A 20067-nucleotide genomic window follows, 5' to 3' on the forward strand; every position below is an offset into this window, starting at 1 on the left:
GATTTTAAAATTAAATGGGAGTATTTGTATTTTTACAAGGCCAGTGGCATACTTATGGGGAGAGGAAGTCGGGGCTTGTATATAGTTCTTGGAGTGTCAGCATGGGTACCTTCTTATCTTTATCCTTTTTCTCTTAAATGGTTTTCTTTAGGTTCTTAAATTTATCAACAGTATTTCCCAAATTTCTGTCTGTGTCCTTTATTTCCTCTCCTTTCCCTTCTTTATTTAGTTTCTTTTATTGTTGGTTATAGTAACTATAGTAACCTTTGCAGTAGCATTAACTAGAATAAAGTATAAAAGGCACTTGTTGAAAGTACTCTTTTCTACATGTGCTTCTGTAATTATACCATCTTTCTCTTAATTTTTATCCATTCTTTCATATTTCTTGATCTGTTTTTTCTACTTCTTCTGTTTCTTTTCTTTCTGTTTCCATTGCCTCAGGCATGCCATTCCACTGTCAGCATACCTCAGATATTTTTTTTTCCTATATTGTATGTAAGGCTAACAAGGTTTCATAGCTGTCTGTGACCATAAGTATCACACTGGGTCAGATATGTTTTTTGTAATAGTAAATAGTAGTAATTTGGATTTGAAAGCAGTTGAAGCTTTAATTTTTAAAAAATATTACTCAGTTGCAAAAATAAAAGATGTTTAATGAAACATCTTTCATTAAGGAAATAGAAAAAGATAAATAAGGATATAAAATAATCTATAATCCCATTACCACTTAACTGTTAACACTTAATATTCTAATTCTTGTCTTTTTTCATATGTATATATTTAAATACATTCTATGTTAACGTTTAATTTTCTAACCAATAAATTTTAGTGTCTACATGTAATTATATCACAAACATATACCATAATTTATTTATCCAAGTCCATGATATTAGTTGTTCTTAACATTTTTTTCCTGCAGTATTCTTCCTTGTGTCTTGTTTATTATTTTCTTAGGTCAAATTTCTATAAGTACAATTACTTGATTAAACGGAATAAGATCTTTTTGTTGGCTATAGATATTGATAAATTGATCTCCGAAGGACTCTGCAGTCAAAGCTCCCACCAGTGATGTGCAGAGTGCTTGTTTTACTGCTCATGTTCTACTCCTGTGACTTATTACAAAACAGACAAGACAACAACAAAAACACACCTGCATGGTTTTCAATTTCAAAGATAGAAATTTCCTTTTCTTCTAGGTTTTCCTGCTCTGACTTCTCACATTAATACTCATTGACTCTTATCTTTATTATAAGAAATTGTTTATTTCTTATAATAAACTGTTTATTATAAGAAACTTTCTCCATGGCTTGTGCTTAGCAGCTCAGAGTGGTTCATAATAATAATACAAGTGAAATAGCTCCTCGTAATTGGGCATAGTAGAATATGCTGGGTGCTTTACAAATATTAACTCTTTTGATCCCCAAACTAATTCTGGAGGTAGGAAATATTATTCTCACTTTACAAGATATTTTAAGACACCATTTATTTATTTATTTATTATTTTTTATCTTTTTAAATTTATTTGTTATTTTATTTTATTTTTTGGCTGTGTTGGGTCTTCATTGCTGCACGTGGGCTTTCTCTAGTTGTGGCGATCGGGGAGCTACTCTTCATTGTGGTGCACAGGCTTCTCATTGCAGTGGCTTCTCTTGTTGCAGAGCACAGGCTCTAGGCACGTGGGCTTCAGTAGTTGCAGCACGTGGGCTCAGTAGTTGTGGCTCACGGGCTCTAGAGCACAGGCTCAGTAGCTGTGGCGCACGGGCTTAGTTGCTCCACGGCATGTGGGATCTTCCCGGACCAGGGCTCGAACCCATGTCCCCTGCATTGGCATGCGATTCTCAACCACTGCGCCACCAGAGAAGCCCTAAGACACCATTTATTATTCGCCTTTGTGTTTATGGAGCCTGCCCTAGCACCTGGCACATTCAAATGAATATAATAATTGTTAAATGAACATTAGATGAATATTCTATTTGTTAGCTCATTTCACATTTTGGAATCCTCTCCAGATAGGTTATGGTAGCAGAAATACTACCACATATCAAACATCTATTAATATTACTAGTATGTTTACCTTCATTATTTTATTATTTATTGAAGGAAACATGCAAGTCCAAACCAGCACAGCATGGTTTTATTATGTGAGAGGGAATGGAATGCACCCTAAGTGTAATCAGCATCCCGAAAATTGAATTTTTGTTCTGACAAAGAATTCTTTTGGGTATCCTCTGAGCCTAATGCTTGGTTACACAACACCCAATATTATAAAAGCTGAAAAATGTTGACAGTGTCAAACAGCCAGCTCAAATGAATGATTTGCTTTATATCCAGATGTCGTATAGACATTAAACTCTATGATTTTGCAGTCCATTTACTTGAGATAGTGTCCAGATTGCCTGGGATATAGAAGGCTTACAAAAATGCAACAGCATTCTCAGAGCAAATTTTCTGATTTTTGCACTTTGCTGCTTGTTTCCAAATGAAAAGAAAACAGAATGAAGTAGATCAAAGGCAAACCAAAAATAACTTTTTTTTGCCTTGCAGTCAACTAATTAGCACCTACAAAGCATTGAAATGAGAGATGCTAGTCAATGGTATACATGTTGTTATTGCTTTGTCTATTTTATGACCTTTCCTTTGTTTTCATATTTATTTCTTAGTTTGCTTGGAATTATGTGAATTAAGGATCTCTTTAATGTAGCATACAATTTTCATTACAGGACTTAATAACTTGAAAGGAACAGTCTTGGACAGTGTTGCAAATACTTTGTCTTGGAAGTTGGCAACTCTTCAGTCTTTGGATCAGTGGTCACAGGATAGTCTCATTAATCACTTAAGCAAGCAAAAAAAAAAAAAAAAAAAGAAGGAAACAAAACAAAACCCTAAACATTTGTTGGAACTGTGATGTTGCATTGGTAAATTCAGAGATGAAAATTAATTTAGTTTAGTTTTTAAGAGACCACATGGAATTAGCTTAATGGTGATGTGATTGTGGATATGTATTTAACAAGTTGACTTTGATTGTTAAACTACTGTGTGGTTCCCTAATTTCTCTTTGTAAGATACCATCAGAAGTGGGTACACATTAATAAAATGTCCTCAGAAATTCTTTCCCTCTCCTCCATTCAGTTTTATAGGAAGAAAAGGAGGGTTCCTTTTAAGCCAAGTTAAAGTGGTCATATTCTTATACATCCTGTGCCTCTGTCATCTCTCCCTTTATACAGGACTGTGTGATGCAGGTGATGGAGCCTCTTTGTACATTTCACTTTTTTTTTTTTTTTAAAGTTATCTACTGCAGAAATATCTCAGTGTCTGAAATTGGCCTTTGAATCAGTTTTTAAGGGCAAGAATTTGGTAGAATGTATTTCTGGTAATTTTGTTTCAGAATCCTGTGATTTAAAACTAGAAAGGATTTATCAAAATCAGCAAATGTTGAATGTTTGGGAAGTGTCAGGTATGGCTATTTGGATTTTCATTCAACCTTGGATTTAAGTATAGGAGGTTGTGTTAAGAATTTAAAACTCCACGTTGGATTGAGATGAAGAACTTAATTAAAAGCATCACTTTAATTTTTCTCTGACCCTCTTGTCAGTAATATGCATAAATATATTCTGAACTTTATTTTATATGTAAGAAACTTAGACAAATCCACCAGACTCTGGGCTTTGTGAAATGTGAATGTTATATCTGATAAATGGGGTTAGGTCAAAAGAACAATTTAAAAAACTCTGACAACATTTTGATCCACATCTTTGAAACTTATCATAAGTCAAGTGTGGCCCTTTGCTCATCTTCTCTGCTCGTTTCTTCCCTGCCTTTGCCTCTGTCCCACTTCTGCAGTATATGTAATTCTCTCTCCTAAGGTGGTAGCAGGCTTGCCTATCTTTGGATGAGTGGTCATGTTTTTTTTTCTCTGATGTGTTCCTTATCACTGAAAATCTCCAGGTGCTTTTTTTTTTTTTTGCGGTACGCGGGCCTCTCACTGTTGTGGCCTCTCCCGTTGCGGAGCACAGGCTCCGGACACGCAGGCTCAGCAGCCATGGCTCACGGGCCCAGCCGCTCCGCGGCATGTGGGATCCTCCCGGAGCGGGGCACGAACCCGTGTCCCCTGCATCAGCAGGCGGACTCTCAGCCACTGCGCCACCAGGGAAGCCCTCCAGGTGCTTTTTGCTCTTTAAAAATAAAGTGTTGTCTTTTTTTTTTAAGTATAGGTTGATACTTATATAGCTTTAAAATAGTATAACTGATGGATCAATGATATGTTTATTACAACCCTTAAAATAGGATTTAATTTTTTGGAATTCTTTATGAAGTGATACATTCAGCTATGATCATTTAGAATGACTACTTTGATCACACAGTGATTTGAATTCTTAAAATGTTTTGTTTTTTTTTTTTTGCGGTACGCGGGCCTCTCACTGTTGTGGCCTCTCCCGTTGTGGAGCACAGGCTCCGGATGCGCAGGCTCAGCGGCCATGGCTCACGGGCCCAGCCGCTCCGCGGCATGTGGGATCCTCCCGGAGCGGGGCACGAACCCGTGTCCCCTGCATCGGCAGGCGGACTCTCAACCACTGCGCCACCAGGGAAGCCCCTTAAAATGTTTTTGATTACTCAAAACATCTAGCTTCCTGTCTTTTTTTTAACCACCACACCTCTAGAGGTCTCCAAACAGTTTTCAAAACCAGATCCGTTATTGTCACATATTCCAGCTGTGGTGTTTGTATGGTACTTTGTTGGATGATTGTAAATGAGCATGCAATAAATGCCTTCCTCTTACTTTTTCCTGACATTATTTTTCTAGTTAAAAGATGGGTGTAAATTTTAGCGAAGCAGTGTATAAACTAACTCACTTACCTTTTTTGGAAGTGAAATATTTTAGAAGGCTAATGGTGAATCCAGTCACTTCTGTTATTGCTTCATGGAGCTGTAGTTGGTTTGGAAAATAAGACAGTGTCAACTCCCACATCTCCTTTTTTCCTGATGACAGAGGGCAGCAGACTTCTAAATGATAGGGATCCCTGTCCTTTGATTCCTCCCTGTTGCCTTTTGACAGCTTGCAGCTGGTATCAGAATTCACCTGAGATCTGTAGAGTCACCTTGTAAAATTTCTTATGGCTATCATTCTCTTTTACTCTGGTGAAATACATGTCAATATGGAGGTAGAACTTGCTCAATCAGTACACAGATAATAATGACTATATCTGAGTTTTTCACATATATGTCAATATGACTGGTAATTTTCCATTACATTTTTAAAAATTTATTTTGACTGAAAAGATATCAGTGTACACTTGATTTTATAGAAAAAAATGATGTGATTTCCCAGATGTCTTCTTATCATTTAAATTTTTGAAATAATTTTCAGAAGTTAGATCAAATTGGTTTGGATAAAATGTTTTATGTGATCAAATAAGCCTTTTTAAATGATTCTGAATACCATATACACAGGATTCATACCGTTTTCAAAAGTTATGTGGATTAAGCTCTCACAGCTACAATTTTACTCTCCAGGCAATGAATCGCTCCCTGGCTAATGTGATTCTTGGAGGCTACGGTACCACTTCAACAGCTGGTGGAAAACCCATGGAAATTTCTGGCACACATACAGAAATCAACCTTGACAATGCAATTGACATGATTCGAGAAGCTAATAGCATTATTATTACTCCAGGTAAAAAACCAAAACCCCAAAGCAAACAAACAACCTGTAATAGCTGTTGTAATTGATTACATTAAAGTAATTTCATGTAATAGGGAAATAAATCAAAGTGGAACGTCTTCACTTTTGAAAACTTAATGGAAATTTAGAAGCAGCCCTGTGATTACTAAGTGAAAAGTACTGAGAATTCTTGGCTTAGGTTAATATTTTGGGAGTCACATAGAGATTCTGTAAATTGAGGTAGTGGATTCTACCTGTGTCGTTTTGTGGTTCTGTACAAATGTTTAAATCATCTTTGAGTCTTGGTTATTTTTTTTTCTCATTGGTAAATTTTGGGCCTATGTCAGCATTAAATTAGTATATGAAGGTGTCTAACTTACTTGTTAGACTCGCTCAGTAAAGGTTGGTAAATGTTAATATCTTTCTTTCCAAAAGTAAATGTTTAAAGAATCATTAACAAGGCCCAGTAGAAAGGACTTCATCTAGGAGTCACAACACCTTACTTCTGTTTTTAATTTTGCCTCTGACAATTGACATATGTGGACCAAGTCAGTTAATGTCTTCAGGCCTCAGTTTCCCAATTTTCTGAGGTTTAGCCCAGTACTTCTTTACTCATCGCAGAATGCCATTGTATTTATTACAGGCAATACATTGATTCCAGATTAGGATTTTTAACTCTATCATGCTATCATAGAAGTTTTCTATAGAGAAAGTCAATTGATTTGATATGTGGGTAGTTTGCTGGTTGGTTATATACGAAGATGTAAATAAATAACAGACCTTAGCAGGATTGAATATTCAGGTGCAAGCCTTCTCAAGTGGGGGCAATATCATTTTCTAGGGGCGTTTGAAACACGTGGGTTTGGGGTTTTGGTTTGTCTCCAGGACGGGGCTGCTACTGTCAGCTGGTGTGTGGGAGCAGGTAAACTAAATATTCTGTAAAGCCTGGGACATTTCTGCGGCATGGCTTGTCCCAGCCAGAGCGCTTTGGCATTACCTGTTGAGAAACGCTGTGCTGGAGTGTGAAGGGGGAGAGTAAGAGACAGCACTCTTTTCCCTTTAGGCATTTTCCATCTAGTGGAGAAGTGAGATAGATAAATAATGCACGGTGGGTTATGATAGGGCTGAACTGGATGATATAGACACTTTTTCTACCATGGGAAACCTAAGAAGGACTGTTGGGAAGTGAGGATTTGTATGGGGCCCTAGAGGATGGATGGCACTGGGCGGGGGCAGAGGGAGTACCTTGAGCAGAGACTTGGTCTTTGGAAAAATGAGTGTAGGAAAGTGGGGACAGATGTGAGATTCATTGCACAGAGAGGAGGGACAGAGCACAGGGGTTCAAGGGGAAGGGAGATGACTGACATTTTCGGTCATACCTGTAGGACCATCAGAAATACGGAACACTTTATTCATTTATTTATTTTTTGGCAGAGGGGGAAGGTTTTAAGTTCTTATTTGGAGACGTTAAGTTTGTGGTGGAGCTGGGACAGCGGACAGGCTGAACTCGAGCTCAGTGAGCCTGGAGACAGGTTGGGAGCCGTCAGGTGGTTGTTGAAGCCGTGGGATGGGCTGAGATTTTCCAAAGAGAGAATGAGGTGCAAAGTTAAAGCCCTGGAGAGCTTCATCATTTAAGGGCGAGGGCACAGAAGGAGAAGATCTGTTCAAGAAAATCGAGGAAGAGTAGTGACAGAGTCAGGAAGGGCACCAGGGGACTGTCATGTTATCAAAGCCAAGTAGGGAGACAGTTTGAAAATGTTTATGTGAGAGCAAGTGAGAGCCTGTGCACAAGTGTGTGTGTGTGTGTGTGTGTGTGTGTGTGTGAGTGTGTATGTGAGATGTGTGATATGTGATGTAGGGAGCGAGTGCCTAGCAGTGTCAGACACTGTAGGAGACTGAGAAGGGACCATGAGAATTTGAATTTGAAATTTAGGCCAATATTTTTAAAAGTCCATATTGTAAGTTTTCTGTTTTCACCTCTAGTCCTGTGAACTGATTGCCCGTTTTGGCATAAAAATATGTTTCAATCAAGAGAGGAATTGTAGTCCATACAATCTGAAATAAAACCACATTCTTCTGTGTTCTTAATGTTCCTTGTAGGCTACGGTCTCTGTGCGGCCAAAGCTCAGTACCCCATTGCTGATTTGGTAAAGATGCTCTCCGAACAGGGCAAAAGCGTCAGGTGAGTGCTTGCAGTTCGTGTGTGAAAGGAAAAGATGCTCTCCGAACAGGGCAAAAGCGTCAGGTGAGTGCTTGCAGTTCGTGTGTGAAAGGAAAGGAAAAGAGATGACCTCCTTTAGGTGACTGTTTCTTCAAGTGGAGTTTTACCTGTGAATACTAGGTAGAGAAACTATTATAAGTTGTAAAAGACTCTATTCTAGCCTTAGGCTTACCTGTTAGTTGTCGCTACCTCTGATAGCCTCGAACCTAACTCTAGTCTCATTTTAGAAAAGGAAATTTTATTGTACTAAATTCCAGGATAGTTATCAGTAGGGAAAAAGAGAAACCTGGTTTCTCTGTGGTTTGATTTGGGGAAGGAGGTCAAACAGGGCATCTGAATCACGTCAAGTTGTGTCTTTTTGGTGTCTGTTGTTTACATTGAAGAAAAACATCTCAAACGAGTGGTCTCTGAAGGGTGAGACCCGGTGGTGAAACTGTGGCTGGTTAGTAGTTGACTGATAAAGCTCTCACACTCAGGCTGGAAAAGACTGCAGAAAAATTTCTTTTCCTATATATAAAATAGGTAATCAATAAAGCCGTACACTTTTTGAATTGTGAATTGGAATGGCAGCTGTTCTTGCTACTTGCCATTTGGGCACTGGACTCTGCTCTTGGGCGGATATTAAGCAGAATGGCAAAGTCAAGGACTCTGCATTTCTAGATTATTCCCCATGACCTTGGATAAAGGGTTTTGTGGGGTGCAAAAACGGGGCGGAGGGTGGTGAACCCTTGCAGTACTTTGCGTCTGTTCTGCTCACCTTTGGATCCACGTTCTGGAACTCCACTGTTAGGAAGCAGCGAAGAAGGGACCGTCTGGAATTGTCCCTGGAGCATAACTGCTTCATGTTGCGTGGGGAGACGGGTTCCCTAGCAGTTTCACTGACACGGTACCGTAAGTCAGAGCGACAAGACAACTCTCTTGTTAAATACAATTAGTTTGTTCACCAGGATGTTAATGTATGTTGACAAAACAGTTAATGTCTGTTAATAAAAATTCCTTTGAGCTGTCAATCTTACACGTTTGTCTGGAGGCAGATGATAAGAAAATAAGCCACAGTGTGCCTAGAACTAGTCAGACTATCTGTGCCAGACTGGATGCAGAGTCCTATAATCTTCAGCTTGAATGTCCCAACTATTAATAGCGGTAAAAGAGACTTAGATGATGAAATCAGAGGGTTATCTAAAATATTTTAGTGTCAGCTACATTTTATTTCTTCCTTTCTTCTCACCCTTTTTTTCCTTCTTCAGTCCTTTTCTTGCTCTTGACCTATATAGTGAGTCTGTGCTTTTCAAATACACAGAATCAAAATACTGTTTCATAATAGGACCATCGTTTCTGTGATGTAGACGGTTTCCACGTTTGGTAAAATCTTAGATGAATTGAAGATAGAAAATGAGAAAAGGCATCCTCTTTGTTTTCTAATTTTCACATAAAAGATCTCATTTTCATAACTTATTCCTGTTTTCATAGAGGGTGTTAAACAGTGCTTCCCTTTTAGTCGTAGTCTTGCCACTTAAAGCATTTGCAGACCTGCAAGTGGAAAGGATGTGTTACAGAATCTTTCATGATTTTCCTAAAAAGAAATTGTTTCTCTTTATTCAATGCACATGTGAAAAATTCTAATGTATTAGTAATGCCTTCTATCACCACATAACTGTTTAGGAGATGAGTGGCAATCATAATAAAACAGAGAAAGATGGCTTTCATGTCTTAGTTATCCTTAGGGAGGGGAATGATTAATTTGACATACCTCTCTTATTACCCACTGGTCAGTCCAGGTTGTGGGGGCAGGTTGAGCAGCTTGACGGAAGGCAGGATGTGAAAGGAAAGGAATTAAGAGGGAAGGGAAAAAATCATCTGAAAAAAAAAGGGATAAGACAAATGAAATTTTAGTTTCTGACCTGATTAAAATTTGAATTTTATCCATGAGGACATAATATAAACTGCTGTTTTAAGAGGAGGATTTCTGTCACACTGCATTGGAAGAGTAATTATTTGACTTAAGATTTATAGCAGATATTTAATTAAACATATATGAAGGGTTTCTCAGTTAGAATTTGTTTTCTATTGAAGTAATTCTGTGGCCAGAGCATCAGGCTTTTCATGAGAGCTTTTGTTTCATATAATCGTCATCAATTTTTCAAATAAGTTATGAATAATAAATTTATTAATAATTTATTATGTAGGATCAGAATAAAATTATTGGTCAGCCTAATCTCTACTTGTGAGTTAGGAAGAGTAAGCCATTTATACTGATCTATTTCATATTAAAGATGAAATATATATTAATATGTCCAAGGGTTTTTTTTTGACTATAATATGTTGAATTTTCAACGTGGGCTTTGTAATCAGTTATGTAAATCTCACATTTGAATTAAATGGAAGAGAACTATTCTTGCTAACATGATGAGAGTATATTATCATATTTTTCCTTCCTAGTGTCCGTGTGGGATTTTTTTTTTTAAAGGGAATATAGCAACTTCGTTGATTTTGCTTTATTTGTGTCATCTTGCCATAGGAGAGATGCAGATTTTCTTTATGAAGTTAGGACTGTGTATATACATGGATGTTAGTTTTTTCTTAAGAGGCAAATGTCTGTTTGAACAAGAGATGGCTGCAGCGATTACCTCGTATTTTAATGAAATAAATCTGTATTTACAGTTTGTGGTAATTTAGTCCTTTCATCGCTCTGTGGAGCTCCCACGGTGTTCATTGAGCACAGCTGCTGGGCCTCTGCTGTTAGTAGATCTTTGTGCCTCCGGACCCCAGCATGCCCAGCATCCAGATGTGGTGACATATTAGCACACATTCCGCATGGAAATGTGCCAGTGTGGACATACGATTGTCATCAATTAGTTATGCCCAAGTGGTGCCAAGAAAAATTGCATCTGTCATACAGTCTGTCTGGCTTCATGGCCCATGGTTGATTTAGAGACACTCCTGTTTTCCTTTACTCTGGCCATAGTCATAACATGCTCGCAGAGAGTTGAGATTATCTAGTGAAGCACATGACGTTTCATGACAAGAGCTCATTTCAGAATGTCATGGAAGTTCACTGACTTAGCTGTTCTTTAGTGGCCAGGATATTGTTGCTTCCTGGGCACCCAGAACACCTAATTTATGCTTGATCTCTGAAAGCATTTTATTACAAAAATCTTATGATACAAGAGCACAGACATTTTTTTCTCTTTATTTCCCAATCTTTGGATTGATGTGATAGGCTTTTCATTGTAAAGCTGAGATAATCTTTCCAAGGAATAATTCTTAGAAAGAGGTATATTTTCTTTTCTTTTTGCAATTAATCACTGCTTGATTTTCTTTGTATAAAGACATTATTGCTTTTAAATTTATGAGACCACCTTTCAACTTCTTTGATCGACTCACTGATGTTATATATTGCTTTCGTGTTAATGTTCAACTCTATCTTTCTATTAATAATTTATTGATAGAAACTTATTACTAGGTACTGAGAATGCAAGAATGTGTAAGCCCCAGTTCCCACTCTCAAAAGTTTATAGATATAAAGAGAACAAATTGATCAACAAATGAATCAGTGAATGAATTCCATTTAATGTGATAGTATGCTAAGAAGAGTAGAGTACAATGAAGGTAGGAATGCAAAAGAGAAGAGTAGATAAGTGTCCGGGGGATATTTTAAACTTTTTATACTACTCATAACATGACATTTTTTTTTGCATGTTTTAAAAAATAAATATTTATTTTTTCATCCTCTGTCTAAACACATCTAGCTGTCAGTGGTATATGCAGTTTAATAGTGTTTTACAGTCTTGTGTGACCTGGCTATAAGTTTAAATATATGTTATTTTTACTAGGAAACCCATTCTTTGGAGACAGTTGAAGATGAAATATTTTGTTGATCTAACTGGATTTTCCTGTTTTTCATGGATTAAATGTAATCTAAATAAACAAGAGTTCGGCCGTCTTGGATTTTGTTATGTTTTGGGGTACAGGAAGAGCTAGGACATGCAAATTTATCAAGTAATAAAGGTACATGCGTCTGACAGTAGAAGTTAGGCCAGATAAAAGATCCAGTATAGTAGTTAAATAAAGAAATAGATATTATTTATGAGTTTCTTACCAGCTTTGCAGTACTTTCTTATCAGCCATGACTATTCATGTTAATGACAATTCACCGTACGAATAATTATACAGTACTTTGTGCCAGGCACTGTTCTAGGTCCTGAGAATACATCAGTGAATACAAAGATCAAAATTCCTGACCCTGTGGAGTTTTACATTTGCTGGGAACTTAGATAATAGGTGTTAAGATATTCTGAATTGAGGACGCTTATAACCTCATTGTATTTCCAATTCAGATGCTAGTTGAAATGATGCAGAACAGCAAGAGCATAGGTCATTATATCTGAGTTTCAGAGTTACAGCTGGCACTATTTGGTGATGAGTTAGCCAGTGCTTCTGGTTTTCTGAAAGAATACGGTGTGTTTCTTTGCACGGAGCCTGCCTTCTTGTAAAACATGGTGACAGGTGGGTGGGTGTGATGGGAGTTATTTGTGTAATTAGTCAAATGAGTGAAACTTTTGGTAGAAGAGAGGAAAGCTAAAGAGTACATGTGTATTCACTTACATCTCTATATTCAATCTATGGTATAAAATTGCCAGTAATCCCTCAGAGCAAAATATGTATTTTAACATCTTTATTGGAGTATAATTGCTTTAAAATGGTGTGTTAGTTTCTGCTGTATAACAAAGTGAATCAGCTATACATATACATATATTCCCATATTCCCACCCTCCCTACCCCACCTCTCTAGGTGGTCACAAAGCACCGAGCTGATCTCCCTGTGCTATGCGGCTGCTTCCCACTAGCTATCTATTTTACATTTGGTAGTATATATATGTCCATGCCACTCTCTCACTTCGTCCCAGCTTACTCTTCCCTCTCCCCGTGTCCTCAAGTCCGTTCTCTACGTCTGCGTCTTTATACCTGTCCTGCCCCTAGGTTCTTCAGAACCTTTTTTTTTTTTTTTAGATTCCGTGTATATGTGTTAGCATACAGTATTTGTTTTTCTCTTTCTGATCTCATTTTATTGATTTGAGTCCTCTCTCTCTTTTTCTTGATGAGTCTGGCTAAAGGTTTATCAATTTCATTTATATTCTCAGAGAACCAGCTTTTAGTTTTATTGATCTTTGCTATTGTTGTCTTTCTTTCTATTTCATTTATTTGTGCTCTGATCTTTATGATTTCTTTCCTTCTACTAACCTTGGGTTTTGTTTGTTCTTTTCTCTAGTTCCTTTATGTGTAAAGTTAGATTGTTTATTTGAGATTTTTCTCGTTTCTTGAGGTAGGATTGTATTGCTGTGTACTTCTCTCTTAGAACTGCTTTTGCTGCATCCCATAGGTTTTGGATCATCGTGTTTTGGTTGTTATTTGTCTCTAGGTACTTTATGATTTCCTTTTTGGTTTCTTCAGTGATCTCTTGGTTATTTAGTAATGTATTGTTTAGCCTCCATGTGTTTGTGTTTTTTGTTTTTTTCCCCCAGGAGTTGATTTCTAATCTCATAGCATTGTGGTTGGAAAAGATGCTTGATATTATTTGAATTTTCTTAAATTTACCAAGGCTTGATTTGTGACCCAAGATGTAATCTATACTGGAGAGTGTTCCATGTGCACTCAAGAGGAAAGTGTAATCTGCTGTTTTTGGATGGAATGTCCTATAAATATCAATTAAATCTATCTGATCTATTTTATCATTTAAAGCTTCTGTTTCCTTATTAATTTTCTGTCTGGATGATCTGTCCATTGGTGAAGTGAGGTGTTAAAATCCCGCACTATTATTGTATTACTGTCGATTTCCTCTTTTACAGCTGTTAGCATTTGCCTTATGTATTGAGGTGCTCCTATGTTGGGTGCATATGTATTTATAATTGTTATATCTTCTTCTTGGATTGATCCCTTGACCATTATGTCATGTCCTTCCTTGTCTCTTGTAACATTATTTTAAAGTCTATTTTATCTGATATGAGTATTGCTACTCCAGCTTTCTTTTGATTTCCATTTGCATGGAATATCTCTTTCCATCCCCTCACTTTCAGTCTGTATGTGTCTCTGGGGTCTGAAGTGGGTCTCTTGTAGACAGCATATAGATGGGTCTTGTTTTTGTTTCCATTCAGCGAGCCTGTGTCTTTTGGTTGGAGCATTTAATCCATTCACATTTAAGGTAATTATCGATATGTATGTTCCTGTGACCATTTACTTACTTGTTTTGGGTTTGTTTTTGTAGGCCCTTTTCTTCTCTTGTGTTTCCCACTTAGAGAAGTTCCTTTAGCATTTGTTGTAGAGCTGGTTTGGTGGTGCTGAATTCTCTTAGCTTTTGCTTGTCTGTAAAGCTTAAATTTTCTCCATTGACTCTGAATGAGATCTTTGCCGGGTAGAGTAATCTTGCTTTTAGTTTCTTCTCTTTTATCACTTTGTATATATCATGCCACTCCCCTCTGGCTTGTAGAGTTTCTGCTGAAAAATCAGCTGTTAACCTTATGGGAGTTCCCTTGTATGTTATTTTTCCCTTGTTGCTTTTAATAATTTATCTTTGTCTTTAATTTTTGTCAATTTCATTTCTATGTGTCTCGGTGTCTTTCTCCTTGGGTTTATCCTGCCTGGGACTCTCTGCACTTCCTGGACTTGGGTGGCTATTTCCTTTCCCGTGTTAGGGAAGTTTTCGACTATAATCTCTTCAAACATTTTCTTGCCTCCTTTCTTTCTCTCTTCTCCTTCTGGGACCCCTATAATGTGAATGTTGGTGCATTTAATGTTGTCCCAGAGGTCTCTTAGGCTGTCTTCATTTCTTTTCATTCTTTTTTCTGTATTCTGTTCCTCGGCAGTGAATTCCACCATTCTGTCCTCCAGGTCATTTATCCGTTCTTCTGCCTCAGTTATTCTGCTATTGATTCCTTCTAGTGTATTTTTCATTTCAGTTATTGTATTGTTCATCTCTGTTTGTTTGTTCTTTAATTCTTCTAGGTCTTTGTTAAACATTTCTTGCATCTTCTTGATCTTTGCCTCCATTCTTTTTCCGAGGTCCTGGATCATCTTCACTATCATTATTCTGAATTCTTTTTCTGGAAGGTTGCCCATCTCTACTTCATTTAGTTGTTTTTCTGCGGTTTTATCTTATTCCTTCATTTGGTACGTAGTCCTCTGCCTTTTCATCTTGTCTGTCTTTCTGTGAACGTGGTTTTTGTTCCACAGGCTGCAGGATGGTAGTTCTGCTGTCTGCCCTCTGGTGGATGAGGCTGTCTTAGAGGCTTGTGCAAGCCTCTTGATGGGAGGGACTGATGGTGGGTAGAGCTGGGTGTTGCTCTGGTGGGTGGAGCTCAGTAAAACTTTAATCCGCTTGACTGCTGATGAGTGGGGCTGGGTTCCCTCCCTGTTGGTTGTTTGGCCTGAGGCGACCCAGCTCTGGTACCTACCAGCTGTCTGGTGGGGCTAATGGCAGACTCTGGGAGGGCCCACGCCAAGGAGTACTTCCCAGAACTTCTGTTGTCAGTGTCCTTGTCCCACGGTGAGCCACAGCCACTCTCCGCCTCTGCAGGAGACCCTCCAACACTAGCAGGTAGGTCTGGTTCAGTCTCCTATGGGGTCACTGCTCCTTCCCCTGGGTCCCAATGCACATACTACTTTGTGTGTGCCCTCCAAGAGTGGAGTCTCTGCTCCCCCCAGTCCTGTCCAAGTTCTGCAGTCAAATACTGCTAGCCTTCAAAGGCTGATTCTCTGGGAATTCCTCCTCCTGTTGCTGGACTCCCAGGTTGGGAAGCCTGATGTGGGGCTCAGAACCTTCAGTGGGTGGACTTCTGAGGTGTAAGTGTTCTCCAGTTTGTGAGTCACCCACCCAGCAGTTACAGCATTTGATTTTATTGATATTGCGCCCCCCTTACTGTCTCATTGTGGCTTCTCCTTTGTCTTTGTATGTGAGGTATCTTTTTTGGTGAGTTCCAGTGTCTTCCTTTTGATGAGTGGTTCAGCAGTTAGTTGTGATTCTGGTGCTCTCGCAAGAGGGAGTGAGAGCACGTTCTTCTACTCCGCCTTCTTGAACCAATCTAGGAAACAGTACTTTTTTGCCTTAATAGTATCTATAGAAGGGTTAAACGTGGCCTTTTGAAATTTGACACTATTCGACACTTGAATATTAACTACGACCAAGTTGCCAATGTGTGCGCTGTTGGCAGTTATTGGCCTCAGTCTATATTGACAATATAATTTCTCTAGTTTTTTTTGTGTAGTTACAAGTACAAAGAATTTCTGGCTTTCATTGGACCATATTGATACTTAGTGGGATTTCAAGCTAAAAATTAGAAAATTAATTCAGAAATGTTGATAACAAACCACATTTGTTTTAGTGTAAAAATTTGTGTTTTTTTTAAATGTAAATGATCATTAAAAATGTGCAGTTTTTTGAGCAATACAGATGAGCATTTATATCACAAAATGTATTTCAATAGACTATTGTAGTTTCAGGTTACATTTATTAAGGGCTTATGTATGCCAGGCATTGGTCTAAAGTATAAAAAGCTCTTTACATGAACTGTCTCCTTTAAATCTCACAATAATCCTCTGAAGAGGCTTTATTATGAATCCCATTGTACACATGAGGAAAGTGAGGCACACGGGTAAACTGTCCAAATGTTTTGAATGCAGGCAGTGGCACTCTAGAGCTTTTAACTGCTACTCTTTACTACTTCCCTGAAATCTTTCTCTAAAAAGAGATGATAGAAAGTTTGAGTCAGTGTACTTTGTTGGGCACACTATGTTCCTTAAAACCCTTCCTGGGCTTCCCTGGTGGCGCAGTGGTTGAGAGTCCGCCTGCCGATGCAGGGGACGCGGGTTTGTGCCCCGGTCCCGGAAGATCCCACATGACGCGGAGCAGCTGGGCCCGCGAGCCATGGCCGCTGAGCCTGCGCGTCCGGAGCCTGTGCTCCACAACGGGAGAGGCCACAACAGTGAGAGGCCCGCGTACCGCAAAAAAAAAAAAAAAACACCCTTTCCTTCCCTCCTTTTATTTGAGTCGCTCTAATAGAGTGCCAGGTACTGTGGGAACTGATAAATAAGACACAGTTCCTATTCTCAAGTTGCTCCCAGTTTGGAGAGCACAGTCTTCAGCCAGTTCCTATGCTGCAGTGCATCGTAAAGAGGAGGAGCATAAAGAAAGAGTTCTGGGAGCATGGAGGATTTTTCTGTGATCGCGTTTTAGTAGTTATTCCCCTTCTGTAGCATTACGTTATGGACAAGGACAGCTGATCCTGTTTTGTGAAGCATGTATACAATAAAGATAATTTTCATGGTTCATGGGGAAGAACCAAAAGACTGGTAGGCTTTGCACTTTGGAATTCTGGATATTCTTTATGTGGTGACAGAATGTTGATGAGCTTTGGCCCTTAGTTCCTGGCAGTTGCTGGTCATGGGCAACCAATGTCCGATATAATTAACTTTAATCCATACTTTGAAGATTAGCCAGTTGCATGAGCCAGAATTGTTGTAAATTCACATGGACTCATCAGCCTGCACATATATATTTCTCCAAATTTAGTGTGTTCTGTCATTTCTCTCAAAACATTGGCATTCTCTTGGAATAGCCTGGCATGTGTTCCTTTCCAACTTTAGATTCTTAAAGTTTACTATAACAAATTATTATGCAAACAGATATAAAGTGATCTGTCCTTTGGGATATTCAGCATAACATGTTAGTTAGCTTTATGATTGTTTACCCTTCACAACTAGCTCAACAGAAACATTGTCTTTACGCAGTCTGCAGCTAATCAAATATTACAATAATAAAAAATACACTTGGAGGTCTTTAATTTCTAATTTGGACCAAGACACCTCAGTTAAAGCATAAAGATGATTGCCAGATGGAATAATTTAAAGATAAGCAAAGGCAGCATTAAAAACAAATAAATTAAAATTTTTAAAAAATTACTGGAATCAAGGAGGGATACAGAATTGAAATACAAAAGTAAACCACAAAGTGTGTATTGGTTTACTCAGCTAAATTAGAATCTCTAGTTCATGGAATTTTAGGACTGGAAAGGGAGTTTGCGGTAGGCTGAATAATGGCCCTTAAGATACCCACCTCCGAAACCCCCAAACCTGTGAATATGTTACCTTATATGACAAAAGAAACTTTGTAGATTCAGTGAAGATTCTGAGCTGGAGAGATGATTCTGAATTATTTGGGTGGGCCCATGTAATCACTAGGGTTCTTACAAGAGCGAGGAAGGAGGATCAGAGTCAGAGAAGGAGGTGTGACAATGGAAGCAGAGGTCAGAGAGATGTAGCCTCAAGCCACGGAATGGGGGCCTCCAGAAGCTGGAAAAGGCAAGGGACGGATTTTCTCCTAGAGCCTCTGAGAGAAGTGCAGCCCTGCCAACACCTTGATTTTTTAGCACAGAGAAACTGATTTTGGATGTCAGACCTCTATAATCAATTTGTGTTGTTTTAAGCTACTACAATTGTGGTGATTTGCTATATCAGCAATAGGAAGCTAGTACAGACCTTAAATGTCATGTAGCACAGTGACTCTTAGTCTTTCTTAAGCCTCACCAATCAGGTTTTTGGGAGAGGAAGGGACCTGGGGGAAACAGGAAGCACTTGTTGATGCTCAGAAGGATTGGGAGATTAGGAGAAATTTTTTTTTTAATTTTATTTATTTATTTAGTTTTTGCGGTACGCGGGCCTCTCACTGCTGTGGCCTCTCCCGTTGCGGAGCACAGGCTCCGGACGCGCAGGCTCAGTGGACGAGGCTCACGGGCCCAGCCGCTCTGCGGCATGTGGGATCTTCCCGGACCGGGGCACGAACCCGCGTCCCCTGCATCGGCAGGCGGACTCTCAACCACTGCGCCACCAGGGAAGCCCTAGGAGAAATTTTTGGTGTCCAAGATTTACTATGAAGATCTCAAGAGAGCACATTCACTGCAGTTAGTAGTATAGGACTGAGGTAGAGCAATGTCTTGCAGTTGTTCTGGGAATCCTCAGTTCCACCAAAGCTGCTGCTCTCTCTTACTAGTAGTTTTTATCCCTCCTCCTCCCATGAATGAAGAGCTGTCTCAGCTATCATAACTGCCTTGACTATGTCCACTGCCAGCCAACCATCCTTTACATTTATTTGTGAAATCCCCTTGAATCCATTTTGTCCTGAATTGGTGGTTTGTATGTCAGCTCAGATTAATGAACCTGTCTCTGCCGGATCCACAGAAAAGCCTGAAACTTTCCCTAACTAGGAAATTTGTTCTAATTGTTGACAGAAAGTAGTTTTTTTAAGTTAATTGCAACTCTTTCTCTTGCGTTTGAAGACTATTTTCTTTTCTTCTGTTTAATGAAAATGAGGAATATTTGGTCAACTTCTGTTTTATTTGGTCTGCTTGAAAATCAGTTTTGCTTTTCTTTTTCTAGCCAGTTTATCTTTTTTCACTTAGAGCATGTTATTTTCTAAGTTGTTAGGTATTTTGTGTTTCTCTGGAAACTTATCCAAGTGCCCTCTGATCCTTTTAAGCTGCAACTCCCTGAACTAAATCTAGTTATTTAGTTTTATCATTGGATCTAGTCAGTGGTAGAAGATAGAGTACCTTTTCCTGATGTGCGAAAACAACCCCGCATTAATTTTGAATGTTGACTTGAAGTTGACAGTTGAAATACAGATTGGCATTAACTTTGAATACAAATCAGCTGATTAATGCAATTTGATATGTTAACTATATTACTAAGAACCTCCATAATGTGAAATGACCTTTTCAAACTAAAATTTTTGACTTTAAGATGTGTTCTTTTGGAAATTATTTTGTTTCATCATTATTAAAAAATAATGACACATGAGGGTCCCTGAATTTAATTATAGAATCTCTGCTTTTGATGGGGCACATTCTTTGTGCCTTTAGTTCTTCCACTTGATATTTAATTGTTTTGTGTTTGCTTTTGTAGGTCCTTTTCTTTTCTTGTGTTTCCCACTTAGAGAAGTTCCTTTCGCATTTGTTGTAGAGCTGGTTTGGTGGTGTTGAATTCTCTTAGCTTTTGCTTGTCTGTAAAGCTTTTGATTTCTCCCTCGAATCTGAATGAGATCCTTGATGGGTAGAGTAATCTTGGTTGTAGGTTCTTCCCTTTCATCACTTTAAATATGTCCTGCCACTCCCTTCTGGCTTGTAGAGTTTCTGCTGAGAAA

At 38.6% G+C, this 20067-nt stretch overlaps 1 protein-coding gene across 1 annotated transcript in view; it reads left to right on the plus strand.

Moving 5' to 3' along the window:
- Nucleotides 1-20067, plus strand: part of NNT (nicotinamide nucleotide transhydrogenase) — an 86588-nt gene that overhangs the window by 54716 nt on the left and 11805 nt on the right. The window contains exons 17-18 of the mRNA XM_065875565.1: nt 5512-5671; nt 7760-7841. Of these exons, the coding sequence (XP_065731637.1) occupies nt 5512-5671; nt 7760-7841 (242 nt within the window). The remainder of the gene's footprint in view (nt 1-5511; nt 5672-7759; nt 7842-20067) is intronic.

The sequence above is a fragment of the Phocoena phocoena genome, chromosome 3, assembly GCF_963924675.1.
Source record: "Phocoena phocoena chromosome 3, mPhoPho1.1, whole genome shotgun sequence".
Taxonomy (NCBI): domain Eukaryota; kingdom Metazoa; phylum Chordata; class Mammalia; order Artiodactyla; family Phocoenidae; genus Phocoena; species Phocoena phocoena.